General features: G+C 38.1%; 1 protein-coding gene across 2 annotated transcripts in view; it reads left to right on the top strand.

Annotated features, from left to right (window-relative positions):
• OXCT1 (3-oxoacid CoA-transferase 1) overlaps window positions 1-18,131 on the top strand; it is an 89,252-nt gene that overhangs the window by 21,864 nt on the left and 49,257 nt on the right. For both annotated transcript variants that reach the window (XM_050716286.1, XM_050716287.1), the window contains exons 6-7: window positions 1,742-1,848; window positions 5,879-5,943. In XM_050716286.1, coding sequence (XP_050572243.1) covers window positions 1,742-1,848; window positions 5,879-5,943 — 172 coding nt within the window. The remainder of the gene's footprint in view (window positions 1-1,741; window positions 1,849-5,878; window positions 5,944-18,131) is intronic.

Genomic DNA, 18,131 nt, shown 5'->3' with positions numbered 1-18,131 from the left:
TAACGTTTGTAGAAAAGTCTCTCTTGCTCTCCTCAGTCTTTTGGAGGCTAATAACATCACTAATGAGATTTGATCCAACCTTTTTCAAGTGCAAGTGCCATTTTATAAAAGCTCAGATCTACCCCTACGGGCCTGCAAAAATAACTTTTGCTATGCCTTTGTCATATTTCCTCCCCTCTCACAGGTTTTGAATTATGTACTAGTAGTGTTGTGTATACTCTATACTCTAACCTTCTGCCTTGTTTCATGCTGTTTCATGTTTCTCTACAGGATTTATATTTGAGTAGGTAGTGACTAGCAGTCAAAAATATTCAATTCATCTTTTCTGAGACAGTGTTTTCTTTCTTTTTTTTTTATACATATATATGTCTTTTGCTTTCCTTTCTGCAATTATTCTAGTGATATACCATACTTAATAATGGTCATGCATAACAAAGAGATTAGTGGTTGATTTTTCTGGGTATATCCATATCGTTTGGAATTGAATATGAATCTACATAGATTTGGGGAGTTCTCATACAAAGCAAGATGGGGAAGAACAGGTTCTTGAGGAAGCCGCACTGTGGCTATGGGATCTTGGATAATTTCAGGCTCCTTGACAGAGAACACGGAGAGGGCAGAGACCTAGTCCAACTAACTTCTCTTTGGTGGATTTAACTGACTTCATAAAAACACAAAAATGGCCTGATGTTTCTTAAAATTAATTTAATAACGTAAAGAGGAATTCCTTTTGTCTTCCTCATAGCTGTCTGTTTTTGTTTGTTTGTTTGTTTGATTGATTTCTATTCCTGTGAACATCGTAACGTGGTTTTGCATGCATAATTTTGAAATAATGTGATTTACTATTTTAAAGATCCAACAAAATCCTGAACTTTCTACTTTGTACATCAGTAATCTGGTGGATACAAAAAAATATATCCTGAGTTTGCGCACATTGAATATTCTATTCAGGTTCTGTTCTGCCTCTGCCCTATAAAGTAGTTCAATAGTGAGCTTCACTTGTGACTGCAAAGAAAATGCAACCATGTATGAGAGAACCTAGAGAAAAGTTTGCCAGAATACTTTTTTAGACTTACTTTTCTGCATGGAATGTAACTCACATTTCAGTTTGCTTCCCAAATCCAATTGTGTTATGAGTGAGCTTGTCAGTGAATCAGAAGAATTTTTACCTTGGTTAGAAGAAATTGTGAATTTATTCTTGAAAAATGCATTTCATTTTTATGGAGCTGCTAAAATACTATCTGTTTGTCAGTTAGTATTTTGGCTTCATGAACACTATCGTTACAAATATTAATCATAAAGAGAGACAAAACAAAATTCAGCCTGTCAGATGATCTGAATTGAGTGCTTTGTATCAAATTGTCTTTATTTAGATTTGGATTTTCTGCTGATAATCAGTCATTAGGAACCTTTTCAACAGTTCTGCTTTAGCACTTTGGTTCTTAATTAGCTGGTAGATATACAACAAAAAGCATGTCCAATACCAGTAGATGGAGCAGCAGGAATATGTATCTTGTTCTGTTCTGTATATGTTTCACTAAACACACACTGGGATAAACCTGGGATTTATTACAAGCTCTGTGGCTACACACATGAGCTACAGTTTTTCAGATAGAATTGTACATAGTGCAAAAAGAAGACCAAATAAAATAGTCTGTAAAATTAACCTTGTAAAATAAATGTTACATAAGATGATTGTTTGAAGAAACCTATATCTCAATAGTGTACTCTTCCTCTGTAGGTGCGAGAGTTTGATGGTCGTCACTTTATCCTCGAGAAATCAATTACAGGAGACTTCGCTCTTGTGAAAGCATGGAAGGCTGATCGTGCAGGAAACATCATTTTCAGGTATGACTTGTTTATCAGTTGGAAAAGGTTCTTTAATGATTTAGATAATGAAAGAGAAGGAGAATCCTGTCTTGTGTGTGATGATAAAATAAAGTTTTACTGATTTCGTTTTAATTCATATTGCCTTTCCCTAATGTCAAATTACACTTATCAAAAATTAAAAAAAAACAACACTGCTTTTTCTAAAGTCTTCTGAGAATTCAAATACAGCCATTCAATAAAACATTGGTAGTTACAAATGATGTATAGGAGATCAAAGTCATAGTGTTGTCTGTGGAGAAAGGTAGTAATGTTGTTCCTGTCAGTTTTCGTGTTAGTTTGGGTCCTTTTTCTTGTGTGACTGAAGGCTGACGCAAGTATCATATATGCCAGAATAGAAGGGAGTTGAGTCAGTTTCCTGACCAGTCAATGATGGGAAAGCTTGATTTTGTCCCCAGAAAAGTGTGTTTAAAGTCTGTTCAATCTCAGTGGTGTAGGGAGAGGCATCACATGAATTTAAACATCTTTTATAGTGAAAAGCGTGGGCATTGCACTAGTGATAACATTTATTTGGGTTGTTATATTTATCCTCTGGTTTGTCCTGAACTGAAGCAGGAGAGGTTTGCTTATGTTTAATGTCTGGTTTTTATTTGTTTGTTTTATGGCTATCAGATGAAAAGGTAAGCATTATAACAATCAGTTGCAGTTTACTTTGTGAAGGGTCTGAACGATGTAGTCTGACTATATGTATTGAGAAGAACAATGAGTTGAAGAAGCAACTGAAAAAATGGGGATAAAAATGGGGAAAAAATACAGCTGCTTTATAGGTGGCTCCATCAACAGGATAGAAAGGAAACTATATTTTTGACATTGTGACACGTTCTGTATGTGTGTTCACTATCATTGTGACACTCCCGTACTTACTTCTATTATGCAAAATCTGTTTTTATTTTCCAATGTATACCTAGATAGATGTAGACTCTATGTTCACTCACATCTGCCACTGCTTTCACAACAGTGTGCCACTATTTATAGCTAATTTCCTATGACTCTGATACCTGCTGAGCCAAATAGGAGTGGAGTGACTGCCAAACTGTTAGTCATGCTCAAGCTAAGAGCTTCTTTTAACAATAAATGATGTACTTCATGTAGACTTGTTAGAACCACGCAGGCTAGTTTTTTGTCTGTTCTCCTCCATGAAGCTATACTGTTTTCTTGGGATCCTGAATGGCACTAGTTCCTTTAGGAAACAGCTTTTAAAACAGGGTTTTCGTCATGTGACTTCAGGTTCCCTGGTGCATTTGTTCCATACAGTATGCTGTCATTACTTTTGTTCCAGGCATCTTTATGGTGAGCAGACAGTTCTGCATCACAACTCTTTCATTCTTCAATACGATACACCATTACCAAGACAAATAATCCAAAACTCCCTCAAACATAATGAAATAACCTCACCTTGTCCCTGTGCTAGCTGTAAGGATGTATATATGAGCATTTCACTGTGTTAGTCTGATGCAGGTACTGGTTTTGCTTAGCTGGAGCATGGATCTTAAAGCTTCCGTGGGGTTTTGTTAGCAACAGCAGGCAGCTCCACTGCTTCCATGAATATTCCACCTGATTTGGCTGCACTTCCTTTTCATCTGGTAGTATTCAGCTTTGGAATTGCCTAGCCCAGTATACTCTCACTTTACAGTCCGAGATGTGGTTTGGTGCCTGTAAAAGTACACTCCTGACAAAAGAACAGGGCAGTGAAGAGGATGTCGTGAGTTAGGCCCCCTGCTGTCACAGACAGCCATGTCAGGTCATCTCTTCACACATCAAGTGGTTCTGTAATACATAAATTCATCAAACAGCTGAGGTGTTCCTTCAGCTCGGCTGCGTTAGGTGGATTTACTTGGTTATTCTAGTTCTCTGTGAATTAGTTTGCTGTCTTTTGCCTGTGGGGGAAAAGTCATTGCCACGTGTTTGGATCAGTTTATGCATCTATCACTGGAACAAAGGAGTCCATATGCTTGCAGAGTCTAGATACCTAGAAATCTATTGTAAAATGAGAAGGTAGCCTTTGCTAGATAGTTTTTGTTTTTCAAACTCCAAAAACCAGAATGCTATTCTGTGTTGGAAAGTAAGAATAGTATTCGTGAATTTTCTTCTTCTGGATCAATGTACCCTTTAGAAAATACCTTTCATCTCATAAACTACAACTACTACTGAAACAATTTTATTAACCAAAAAACACTTTCAGCTTTTGTAAATAGGGTCAGAATCAAGCCCATTAACTCTCCTTCATTTGACACTGAAATGTTTCTTCTAGTACCTTCCCCTCAAGTGACAATAATTTTATATTGGTTTCTTTTACTGGCAGACCAACCAGTACAATCTTGAAAAGGTCTTTGGCAAAAAAAATAGTCACTTGGGATGAAATACTGAATTCTTTGTTTCCACATCTGCTAATCCCATCTGTATTCATTCCCCTGCTATTTTAATTCAGCTTTTTCTCCTCATTTTATGCCCTACCTAGTTTAAGGGTATATTTCTCTAAATGACTTCTTCCAGTACTACATTCAAACATTAAGAAAAAGATATAAATTCCAAGGCTTTTTATTTTTTTGTGGAATCATAGAATCATTTAGGTTGGAAAAGACTTCCAAAATCAAGTTCAGCTGTTAACCCAGCACTGCCAAGTCTACCAATAAACCATGGCCCTAAGTGCCACGTCTACATGACTTTTAGATATGTCCAGGGATAATGACTCAAGCCCTTCCCTGGGCAACCTGTTCCAGTGCCTCATAACCTTTTCAGTGAAGACATTTTTCGTAATATACAGACTAAACCTATTCTTGCATTTGTGTTCATGCAGCCACAAATTGTGCCTTCTGCAGTCTCTGTTACAAGCTTCACAGCTGCCAGGTATTGACAATAAGACAGGATTGCTCAAGATATGTGTTTTGGGGTATAGTTTGCATTCTGTAGGTCTCTGCATTAGGAAACAGTCCTAAATGCATGGCAGATGAGGATTTACACGTTTCCGTTTTCTTCCTTCCCCAAAGCCATGAGGTGGCAGCAGCATCCCAAAATTCATTAGGGTTATAGCGCTAAGTATGGTCGTTAGACAAGAGTGTAAAAAAAAGTGGAAAAGACATTGGGAAACAAGGATAGTCTGGAAAAAATATTTTGTGTGGAAAGGGGGGGGAAAAAAGGTCTTGACTTATTTGGAACCCTATTTTCATGCATTTTGAAGAAAAAAGAAAAAACAAACAAAAAAACCCACAGAATTCTACCTTTAAAATCAGTGGTACCCCACCAAAATATATATATTTTTTCTTAAATGTTATACCCCACAGTTTTGTTTGTTTTCTGGAAAATACAGAAGAACTGACATGGGTCACTTGTTTATCCTTGTGTCCAGTATGATCCAGGTGCAGTTATACATACAATGTCTTACCTTACTTCCTAGAAGTTCTTTTTCCTTGTAACAGAAATACTGTGTGGGAATACTTAGGATGAATGCCAGAGTCTTGAGTGAGTGCCAAAACTGGCACAGCTTTTTTAATCAAGAGAATTGGATTAAATTTACTACTGTGCAAAGTGCTAGCCCAAGTCCATATAGCTGCCTAGTCTAAATTATGAAGGCATATGTGGGATCTGGGAGGTTGTTAGACCCTGTGCTCACTCCCCCATGGAGATGAAATTCATTCTTTGTGCGGTGAAGTAATGGCAAGGTACCTTGTACACAGCCCGGCTTGCTGCTTCTCTTGAATCTGATAAATGAATATGTCAGTAGCATACCCAATTTCAATTAGACAATGTGCTGATTAAAAGTCAAAAGAGATGTAATAAATACTTTATGATGTAGGAAAATATGATTTAATTTCATATGCATCTTACGCAATTCCACAGTACCTTTTCTTCCTTCTTGTTTTTATTAGTCTTCTAGCTATTTGGCAGAAAGATTTGTGATGTTCGTGTTACAGAGATACTTGATGTATCTTAGTTTTGAAACGTCTTTACTTCTACAACTTTTAATATTTACTCATTTTCTGTTCTTTTGCAGGAAAACTGCAAGAAATTTCAACCAGCCAATGTGCAAAGCGGCCAAGACAACCGTGGTGGAGGTAGGTAGTTGAAATGTAGTAAGCTCTTTACACCTGTGCACAACAGACCCCTCTGTTTCTCGTGCCATTCTGGGGACAGAGTTGTTTTTCTTGACTCACTTGATGAATTTTGTATGAGGGATGGTGGTCTAATCTGTCTTCTTTGACTAGCTATTCCTAACACTGTGTTCAGTTGTAGTGATTAGTTTACCATGGTTCTTCAGTTTATCACTTTTCATCTGATTATGACCAAGACTTCATTTTTTATGATCAGCCTTTGAAAGGTTTTGCATTTGTTAAATAAGAGAATATATGGAGAAAAGAAGAAACAATAGGCTTAGGCTGCGTGTGAGAAGATTCATGTAAGACCTTATGCAAAACTTCCTGATAATGAGGATAAACGTGTAACAACATAGATTGAGCAAATCATGGATCTATCACAGTTGAGGTCTCTAAAAATAAGTTGTATAAATAACAAGCAAGAATTAGATGCAAACATTTGATTATGCCTTGAGAAAGAGGATGGGCTAGGTGATCTAGAAGCTTCTTCCAATCTTTTTGTCCTTTTGCCTTGTTGTCTAAAACTATGATGTTTGAAAACGTGGAGGAGGCTATACTGGAAATATATTGGTGACTGGAGAGTTGCTAGGGCATAGTAATATCTGAAAGATAGACTGTTGGCTTTTTCTCACTCCCTGGTAGTGTTTTATTTAATATGCCTAAAAAAGCTAAATATGATTTGAGTAAGATCAAAAGAAACTCTTCTAGACCTTCTTCTAAATTCAAACCGGAAGATTGCCTTGGTCTCTTCTGGGTTCATCTGCTTTTGTTTGTTTGTTTTTGTAAAAACATATCTGTAAAATGTTATATAAACATCTCTAGATAATACATCTGGGAAGTTATTTCTTTCTGTTGTACAGAGCTATAGCAAAATATACCATCAAATTTGTTAAATGACTTTTAATGACAGTTTGGCAGTAGTACATGAATTTTCACAATTGGTTTCCAAGAAAGGCTTAAAATATTTTTCCATTTAAAAATGAAGTAAAGAATCCTTCATCATTCCCTTTCATTCTAGTCGTTTACTCTTCATACTTTGTTCACAGTCTGGTGCTTAGAGAATTTGAGTAGATCAAAGCCTTCCACCTACATTCCATCTCATTCTCTCTGCTCTTCTATCCACATGTGATAGGGTAGAATTTTCTTGTCAAGGAGCAGCAATTATGTGACATCTTTCTTGCTATAATTCCACTTAATCTTTGGAATATCTGCCTTTAACTTTGTCCACCTTGAGTCTTGTTGCAATTTCTATACCATTTAAAAACTGCGTTTTGGCAGATAGCACATTAATGTTACTTTACAACTCTAGCTTTTTATTAACTAATTAATGGGTGAAAAGCAGAGATTTAGGAAAAATAGATATTTCAAGCCAAATGCAATGCCTTGGGTTAACTTTTAAGTATTTCTTCCAAAGTAGAATTCAGGATGCTGTGTTAGGATTTAAGAGTTCAAACCCAGGGAACAAGAAAGAACTATCTCAATATGGCATCTAGTACATCCTCAGTACTGAGGATTGTCAGCCTGCAGCTGCCTAGAGCTAATTGCTAAGTAACTGAAGCGACTGCAAAGAGTTTCATAAGGCTCCTTAGTTTTGTTGTTCAAGGTTGAAAGGTAAAAATCTCAATCCCATTTACAGTGAGAAAGAAAAAAATTTTGGTAATCCAGTAATTCAGATACTTCCTTGGCAGCAGGGATTTCTGAGTTCTGGTATCTGTTCCTAGCTCTGTTTGTTTTTCACTCACAGACCATTTAACTTAATTTAAGCAGACAGTCCTACGAGTACAGATTTGAAGCCATCCCTGCTCCTTTCTGTCACCACTAGCTACAGGTCAGACTTGTCTTCAGAGTCATGCAGTGATTACTTGGGATTTGCAGGATTATAGTTTCTGTCTGGCACTTGTATCCTGAGTTTGAACTTGTAACCTTGTACCTGTTATGCAACCAGACTTATGCTGGCAACATCTGCTTGTCTAGAAGTACCAAGCTGAGGCAGGTAACTAGCAGAAAGTAGATGCACACCCCCGACACACCCCTGCCCCATGTTTCTAGTATTTAAGCTAGAAACTAGTTTTTACAGCATTCATTAAAATTTGATGCTGTAAATACAGAGACAAAGGGATTTGCTATTTCTGGTAGATACTCTGGTGAGTTACTTTTTTCTCTTCTCTGCTTTGTTGTATACATCTAGCTTTACCCAGTCCTTTAGAAGCAATCATTTTTAGAAACAGAACTTCATTTGCTAAATATTAAGTTATAAGCACAGGTACTAGGCTATTGAATTATGTTTGTAATAAGTTCAGTAAGCATGTTGAATCAGTGTAACTTGAATTTTGGAAGGTAGTTTTCATCAGAAAATTTATCCTGCCTTGTTTTGAATAAAGCAAGAGGTAGAAAGCCCATCCTTGTTTTTGCGCCTGTTCCAGTGGCTAATCTCCCTCACTGGTGTAAATATGTCTTCTTACTGTAATTAGTCTGGCTTTAGGTTCTTTCCAATGCTTTTGCTCTCTCTTGCTAGATTAGAAACCTTTCTGAAGCTGGCATTTCCTTCCCACGGAGTGACTTCTCAGTGCTGCTGATATGATAAGCAGATTGAGCTCTTAATGATTCTAACTGTAAAACATTTTCAGCTCTCCTATACATTTAATCTCCATCTCCTTCTGCCTCTGTTGTTTTTCTGAAAATTTACAGATGTGACCAACACGAGTGTCTTCACATTATAATACTGATACCACTACTGTCACCTGCAAAAGTAGAGTTACTCTTCTGTCCAGTCCTGCTGCACTCATTGTTTGCACACCCATATTTCTTGCTGATCATTTTACAGGAGTTTCCTTTAGAGTTAGTTGCTTACACCTTGTCAATCCTCTTCTGACATACTTCAGGAAAGGTGTAATCAATGATTTCCAGCATGCATTCTGGAAGTATGGTGGCTATTCCTTGTCCAAAGTTGTCTAACTTTGTGTTAGAAATACGTTAAGTTTGAAAACACTCAGTTTACCAGCTGTCTGGTACTGCTGCTTCATAAATATGATTTCTTATTGCACCAGTCTCTCCCCAGATTTATTTTAGTTTCTGATCATTGATAAAAATATGGAATGACACTGGACCTAGTGAGATCCATATCAAGGGAAATAAAAAACACTGGAAATTCAATCTCAAGGTATCTGTGAACTTGGTGAAACTAGGAAGTACACTGGGAATCGGTTGGATTGGTTATTTACCCTGTCATAAGATATGGTGTGGAGCTCTGAAGCTCCACATGCATGCCTGATGTGCATATATAGTTGAAAACACATTTTTCTTTAATATATAAAACATTCTCTATTTTGAGTCAGTGTGTCATTTTACACTGTCTTTGCTGAAGTATGGAGAGACTTAATTTTTGTAAGAGTTCAGAGGTGAGAGAACTTGGCAGCATTTGTGGATAACAAGAATAAGAGCAGAGCCACACACATGCAAAAACCAACACTCACAAATCCACAAACTGATAGCTATTGCTTGCTTAAAATTTGTTTCCTTAAAAAAGGCTGTCTGTGCATAGAGCGGCTTGTGAAGGAGGAGGAAAAAGTAAGTCTGTAATGTTACCACTTAGTCCGTGGCTCACAGTTGAAAGGTTACTGATTTTAAAATTCCCGTAGAAGAAACTTCAGGTTGAAGTATCTGACCCTCAGCCTTGTTTATATTGACCAGTTAAATGTTCAGAAGTAGCTGTTTTGAACCAAATGCAGTAGCCTTTCTGGGACTGGAAATATATTGGTTGTAAACTTCTAATGAAATGCAAGAGGTGTTTACCAGACTACACAAGTATTTTGAGCTATTACATGCATTTCTTTGTCTTTTGAAGTGAGAGGAAATAGAACCTGATAAGATGCTTGATAGTAAGGATGATTGGTAAAACATAGATAACAATCTGGACAGATCCAACTGTGCTGACTAGTGGATTTTCTACTTTCAGTTAAAGATGACCAATATTAAGGGTCAAAAAGAAGTTTGAACTGAATTGTGTGATTTCTGTTTTTTGATAGGTAATTGTTGCAGAGAAAAATGTTAAATAATTCAGTATCAAAAACTTCAGTTAGTTTGTCCTTATCTGTATGTGAAAGCAAAATGACACAGGAATTTGTTTTTTATTTTTTCTACAGTGCTGAGTTCCAGAATGGTTCTTTATTTGTTACATCTACTTGTCACTTCATCCTGCATAACTCACAGAAATCCATCATGCAGTTAGAGCTGTAGCTTTGTTTGGACCTGATCCCTCCAGTGCCTTTCAGTTGATTTTCGGATATGTGAACACTTTCTCACTCCCATGGGGAAGGTGTTCCTACAGCAAGGGTAGGACAGTTGGGAAATCAGCCAGTCTAAAAGGATTTCATTGGCTGTAAAGTAGTCACAGTTTACAGACAAGTCATGGAGCCTTGTAAAGGTGCAGAGGAAGAGCTTGTCACGTGGAGAAACGTGAGGGCTTGTGTGGTCTTACATCTGCAGTAATGTTTTCCAGACATTCTCTGTTACATGAAGAGCTTGTCTGCTGACTTCATCCTCTGGCCCTGCTGTCAGGCTTGCCAATAGATTAATTGAGGTGTGTGATGGGAAATGGAACATATAGCATCTTGGAGTTACAGTGTTACCTCCTGGATGTGTGGCCCAGACTGCTAGGGCAAGGGCCGTGTTGTTAGGCTGCCCCCTAAGATGTGCATCTTCCTGCAGAAGCTCTTGAGAGCAGAGCCCCACCAGGAGGGACAGCTCTGGTGATGATTTTGCCAGGGTCAGGCATCATGACAGTACTGAGAGGTGAAGGGTGATTTAGGTGTAGGCTAAGTTGTCTGTGCCCTGGACAAGTGCATGGACATTTGTAACAGCCCCAACACCACTAAGCTGCTGTCTGTTCCCTGCCATTGTTATTCTCTGCTGTGAGACCTCCTGAATGCTTGTCCCTGACAAAGTGGTTTTAGATCTCAGCCACTGCCACGATATAAGTGTTTGAGAATGGTAATAGTCAATGTGTTCAGAAATATTTATTGACTGTCTGTTTGAATATCCAGTTTGAATAATTTTCTTGTTCAGACTGCAAGAGGATGGCTAAATATATTTCCCTGTGTAAACAGCGTTTCCACCTCAAATAATATCACAGGAGGAAAAAAGAGAGTGTACTTTCTCATAAAAATACATTAAATAAAAATCATTAAACCCTGCATTTTATCTCTGGTTGCCTGGTAACAACACAGCCACGTCAGTGAGCGTCATTATCTCAGGTACAATGAACTGTGCTACACTGAGGGACAGAAGCAGACTGAAATAAGCCATTTGTACCCTGTTATCTGTGCTAAATCATGGCATTGTGTTTTATTGAGGAAACTGAAAAAATAACTTTTTTTTCAATGTCTACTCTACCACATGTTTTAACACTAGCAAAACTTTCCTCAGATGCGTAGCTCCATTCTGAGGAATTCTTCAAGGTTTTTACACAGTGACAGTTTATTGCGAAATACCTATAAGTACTGTTTTAAGGGGGAAAAAGAATCTTTAAAAAAAGTCTTAAAATCTTTTTACTTGCCTGGATGTCCCAGCCATGGAACTCAAAACCAAACCTTGGTACAGGAAGCAATTCTCAGTTTGGGATGGGCACTGGCTTTACATTAAGACGTCTTTCTGGAAGAATTCAGGTTAGGGTTTGAGGTCCAGAAGGACACACAACCAAGGCATACCCCCTCCTTCTGAGCAAGTGCTGCAACACTGGTTTGTGTTTGATAGCCATTTTTGATAGCATTATACTTAGGGATGACTGTGTGTGTGCTCAGTGGACAATTGCTGAAAGCATCCCAGGGGACTGCAGTGTAGGAATATTTCATTTGGCACAGGGTGGGTACTGAACTGCTTAGTCCTATGATATCTGCAGCTTTTGGCACAAATTACAACAGAATGTTAGTTTCCATAATATATACACTTACATATGGAAGTCTGTATCTAAAGCATCTAGGGGTTAGTCAGGGACTTTGACTGCATGACTGGATTTATATCCCTAGGTTTTGACTAAATCCTGAATCAGAGATGTTTGTAGATCTGGATTTAGATAAATATGAACCCAGTTATAGACTACAGACATTGCAGTATCATTTCTCAAAGGTAACTGAGATGAAAAATTTGAGTGAACAAAAAAAGATTTGAGTGGGATAGTAACTAATAAAACGCAGGCTCAAGTTCCTTAGAAAGAATAGAATGGAAAATGGCAAAGTATCAGGAATAGCTTATAGGAAGGCAGACTTTGAGAGCTCATAGATTTGGTAAGTGAAAGCTTCTGAGAGGTCTATTTAAAAAGAAATGAAATTAAGGGAGGACTGTTAAGGGCATGAGAAGAAACTTTTCTGGGATGGAGAAAGCTTTGGGAGAGCAGTAGAGTATCACCTTGATCACAATCATCACTATCTCAAATGCAGAAAAGGAAAATGACAGAAAGTGAAAACAAGATCAGATAAGTGAGGCTGAGCATTACAAAAATGCAGCCAAACAAAAAGTCTTATGCACTTAGAAGCAAACTCAGAAAGCTCCAGCCCAATGCAAAATAAAGAAGACTTTTAAATAGCAAGACATCTTTAGGAGTACATACATAGTGAGCTGGAAGGCGAGAGATGTTCATATTTCACTTCTCGATGAAGACAGTAAAATTGTCAATGCAAAGTATTTTATTGGGTTTATGTGGCAAGGGTTTGATAGACTCCAGCAGGGGACTGCGGGGGTGGCCTGTGTGAGCCAGCAGCTGCCCCATGTCAGATCAGAGCCAGCTCCAAAAGAGACCTGCTGCTGCCTAGAGCCAAGCTGATGAGTGACACTGGTTGGGCCTCTGAGAGAGTGGACTGAAGAAAGAGGGGAAAAACAAAGAAACTTCAGCGCAACAGCAGCTGGGAGAGAGGGGTGAGAGCCAACCCTGCAGCCCCCCCAGGTGAGTGCAGCAGGAGGTGCTCCAGGCGGGCAGCAGCAGTTCCCCTGCGGCCTGTGGAGAGGCCCCTGGTGGAGCAGGCTGTCCCCCTGCAGCCCATGGGTCCCACATGGAGCAGATCTCCACGCTGCAGCCCATGAAGGAGCCCCTGGTGGAGCAGGGGGATGTGGCCTGGAGGAGGCTGCGGCCCATGGAGAGCCCCCGCAGGAGCAGGCCCCGGGCCGGAGCTGCAGCCCGTGGAGAGGAGCCCACGCAGGAGCAGGGGTCTGGGGGGAGCTGCTGCCCGTGGGGGACCTGTGCTGGAGCAGTTTGCGCCTGGGGGATGGACCCCGTGGTACGGAGCCGTGTGGGAGCAGTTGTTGAAGAGCTGCTGCCTGTGGGCAGCCCCCGCAGGCTCAGTTCGGGAAGGACGGCATCCCGTGGGAGGGACCCCACCTGGAGCAGGGGCAGGGAGTGAGCGTGAAGGAGTGGTGGAGATGAAGTGTCAGGGACTGACCGCAACCCCCATTGCCCATTCCTCTGTGCCACTTGGGGGGGATGAGGTGGAAGAGGGTGGATGGGAGGGAAGGTGATTTTAGTTTGCTTTTAGCTCTTACTGCTCTAGCTTGTTAGTAATAGGCAATAAATTATATTAATCTCCCTATGCTGTGTTTGTTTTGCCCATGACAGTAATTGGTGAGTGTTCTGCCTGTCCTTATCTCAACCCTTGAGCCATTTTCCATTGTATTTTCTCTCCCTTCTTCATTTGAGGAAGGGGAATGAAACAACCATGTGGTGATGGAGTTTAGTTGGCAATCAATGAGAAACCACCACAAGTACCATGAAATCTGAAGGTCTTAATGCTTTTTCTGCCTCATTCTTCAGTAATGTTAGAAAGCAGTTTCACTGTTGTGGTGCCATTTTCAGAAGGTTAAAGAACAAGTCTGAGAAGGACTGGAGACTACTTTTTTTGAAAAGCAACTCATGGAAGCTGTTGCACACCATTGACTACCACAGTAATTTTAGTTTGCCAAAAGGAAGGCCACTGCCAGATTTTAATGTTCTTTTGTTGTTTTTATTGATTTGATTCTTTGATTCTTTCCTTTTGTCTGTGCATGTGTTAATTGAGAGAGAGCAGGACAGCAGAACATTTTTACAGCTGTTGTGCAGACCATATTGAAATGTTCTGAGAAGCATTAGAATAGACTGGGCTAGAAGATATTTCAAAAGGTAGCTCTTTTTGCATGCTTCTGATTTTCAGGGGAGGAAAATTCTTTTAGAGTTAGTTTAGCTGTGGGGTTTTTCTACTGGTGATTTTATTTATTTTTTTAATCTGTAACATTAAATTATTTGGGTTCAGATTTGACACTTTATTGCTGGAGTAGTGAATGCTAAGTTGTTAAAATTCATAGCAGATCAAATTGTTCAGACTTTTGTTCAGACACTTTCACCTACCTGTAATATGGTGCTGAAAGAGTTGAATTTGTTATTCTTTTATCTGTCTCTCTCTCTTTTTTTTTCTTTTAAAATTGATACTTTCTGGAATGAATATCATGAGCATTCTCCATATTCAGCTTCAGAAGTTCAATGTAGATTTGTTGAATATCCTTTTATCTTTGTCATATATGTTAAGAACAAATATGACATTCAAAAAGAACAGCCTAATGCAACTCTGTGGTTGATCAGTAGATACTGCAGATTGCCAGGAAGTCATTGTGCTGCGAAAGCCTCTGTTGGCTCCTAAAGCAAAGTTCAAGGTGGTTTGTTTGTTTTTCTCATACCAATTTTTAGAAAATCCATTATGCTCTGCCTTAAAACTGTGCATTTTGAAGTACGTTTATTTTATCATACTCATGTTCTGTTAAGAGAACTTGAATAGAATTTTCAAATATTATAGACTGAACATACATTGTATGTATAATATATACAATCAAGTAATGGTAGTTCTTAAGCCCTGCTTTGTGCTTAAGATACATTAATCAATGAGTAATTTCTGTATTTACATTTTAAATCACCTTTTACATAATTATATCACTGAAAAGATGGTGTGGAGAGAGTCTTAGGGATGATTCAAAGACTTGACGTGCATGTATATTTCTAGTTAAGTCTTAAAGTTAAAATTTGTTTCCTATGCTATTAATAACTTTTTGTCATTTCTGATGGAGATTCTTAGTATACAAAGTAAGGAAGATTTGAAGTTCAAACTAATAATACAAAAACTTAGTTCACAGTGTGAGTAATACCTACTGGCATGAAACAGCATTTTATTAGGTGGCCAAAATATTGAGATTTGAAAATGCTGCATCCTTGTAACTCTTACTCTAATGAGAACTTTGGAGTCGTCGCTTGAATCAGTAGCTCAGATTTTATCTTCTCTTGCAGCATCCTTCCCTGAAAATGCTTTAAAATATTATTAAGTGAAGAAAATGATGGTTTAAAGAGAAGTAAAGGGTTGAGATATCAAGACTGTCTTGACTTCATAGCATACTGATTTTTCTTTTCATGTGTGAGTATTTATTGCTGTTCCAGCAAGCTGTAAAAGATAATAAAACGATGAATGCAGGCCACAAAGTAGTTCTTTATTACCATCTCCCAAACAGGCTAAATTTCCTGGTGTTCATTTAAAAGCAGACTACTCTTCCATTTTTTCCCGAACTACGTTAAATTGCTTTATAAAAGACTTGCACTCATGAAGTCCACTGTGTGGAAATTCAGTCCTTTGAATGAGATGTTCTTTGCCACTTGTGATTATGCCAGAGAAAGCGACAGCTAAACTATTTCTAAGTCATGTTTGATATTTCTTTTTTAAAAAAATAATTGAAAAAAATAGGGACTTTTTTGTTGTTTGTTTTTCTGAATACCTTTGGAATGAGTCAGAGGTATTACACTTTTTTTTCCTTCTTGTAGAAAAAAGCAGGGAAAAGAAAGGTGGAGAGCTGGGATATATTCCTGAGCAAAATGAGGGAGATATGTAGCAAATGGGTTGTGTAAGCCGGTATGCTAAGGAGCAATACTGCCGTCCTGGTTCTGATAATAAAGATGTAGGTGCTGCCTCTGACTTAATTATGCACATATATATTCTGAATTTTGAAAGGAGTATTACTTTAACACGGATTCTAACTGGCAACTTCACATTTGGAGTTCTACATTTAAGATTCAAAGTGCTGAACTTCTTAAACACTAAGCATCAAGAGCTGCAAATGAATGGACAAGCACATCTAATAGTTTTTAAGTAAACAACTTTTTAATAAAAAATATTTTCAGATACTAATTTTATTCCCACATGACCTTCAAATTAGACATTTGCATTTTTATGCAAATATTTTTTGGCACATGAGGCCAGCTGAGAAACAGGCTTCCTAGCTTGGACAGCTGTGACGTTTGGTCACCTCCTGTAAAGCATGTAGGATGGGTTATGTGCTTTGTACTTGTCTTTGCCAGCAGCAACTAGAAGACTATGCCTGCCTTGAAGTGGGCCATCTCTTGATTTCCCTGAGCTGGCTATGTAGACATTCAGTTTCTCCTGTCATTCATACATTGAGTAAAGCAGTTTTTACATGTGTTTGTCTTTACAGCAATTACATTTTACAGAAATGTGATGGTAGATGCAAGGTGCTTCATTCATTCAAAATGAGATCTAATCTGGGATTTAAAGAAACTCCAGATTTAAGGGAGTAAATTGAGCCATGGTAAAAGTAGAAATGATCTGCTGCTTGTCATGAATGACATCAGATTCCATCAGGGTTGAATATGTGCTAACCAAATGTTTGAGTTAGACATCTGCCAGGAAGTTTATGGGAAAGGGGAGAACCAGATGAATTATATGAAGTTAGCCACTCAATCACCCCTTCAAGGCAACATTTAGACTTTCTGTCACAAGAACAAAAATGGCTAAATGAATGCATAGTTTTTTGAGAGTCCTAAATTTTTATTTGAATAATTTGTTTTAATTAGAGACAGCAAAGATACCTACGATTAATGTATTTCTACTCTGAGGTCGCTGGAGAGAGGAGGGTTACAAAAGCAAAAGGTAAACCAGTTTGCAAGAGTTGTGTAAGAGTTCTACTAGGAATTTTATGCCAATCAGTATTGCCTTGATCTGCTTCAGTGGTTATTCTCCCTGATCAATAAATACAGAGACAGAATGGAAACTTTGGTATGATCAGGAGATCAGAGGTACTACTTCGTATAAGTTACAATGTCAGATGTGCTAAAGACAATTCTGCACCCTCGTTAGAGGGAAGGAAATCAGAATCAGAATTTTCTCATTAGGCTAAGATAAACAAAACCAACCTATTTATTACTTATGAAGTGAAAGATTGATTTAATATGTCTATGTCAGTTTCAGCCTCAAATAATATTGTTTGATTCTGTGAAGCACTTATTCCTATTCTTTATTCCCCTGCATGTTTAGTGCTCTCCTTCCCAGGCAGAATTCAGGAAGGATAGTAATTAAGTGTAAGTGCAGTTTTATTTTTCTTAAGAGTTATAACTTAAAAATCTCTTGATACCCAAATTCCTGTGGTTTCTGATGAATCTGTGGAAACTGTCTAAGCCTCATCACATACTACCATCAATTGTTTTCTTTCTTCCAGTATTTTCCTTGAAAAATACTCTGGCTACTTTCTTCCTTAAAACTGCAGAAGAGTTTTATTTGTCTGTAATATTTTGGGTTGGTTTTCTTATTTATTTATTTATTTTTTGGATCTCTGCTATGATCTTGGAGGTCAAATATGTCATACTGATCCCTCATTGAGGAGGAAAAAAACAGTGGTAGTATGGAAAGTATTTTTCAAAAATCTTTCTGAACTACCACTATCTGTAATGAACTTCTGAAATAAGGAGGATAACTGATAAATATGTGTACATAAAGTGGCATTTCAGGATGATGTGTTTTTTTTGTCTTTTTTATTGAAATAGCTCAGGGTTTCTTCTTCTTACCAGAGAGAGCCACCAAAACAATCTGTTATAAAATAGCTGCTACTGCATTGTTTTACCCTGATTACCTTCCTGTATGTATATATCATGCTTAGCATGCTCTGGGCTGATTCTTATTTAGATGTATTTGAACTTCAGAGGTATTTAGGGAGACTTGCATAAGCTGGGAATTATAAAGAATTCCTTCCTGGATGCTGCAAATAAATTTGTTTTGTATTTGGTCGTGTTTTTTTTTAAGTTTTCCTCCTCTTCCTTCAGTACTTAAATTCCTCTTGATTCATTTTTGACAGTAAAGCTTAAAT

The sequence above is a fragment of the Cygnus atratus genome, chromosome Z (genome assembly GCF_013377495.2).
Source record: "Cygnus atratus isolate AKBS03 ecotype Queensland, Australia chromosome Z, CAtr_DNAZoo_HiC_assembly, whole genome shotgun sequence".
Lineage (NCBI taxonomy): Eukaryota > Metazoa > Chordata > Aves > Anseriformes > Anatidae > Cygnus > Cygnus atratus.
This window is presented reverse-complemented; position numbering and strand designations above follow the sequence as displayed.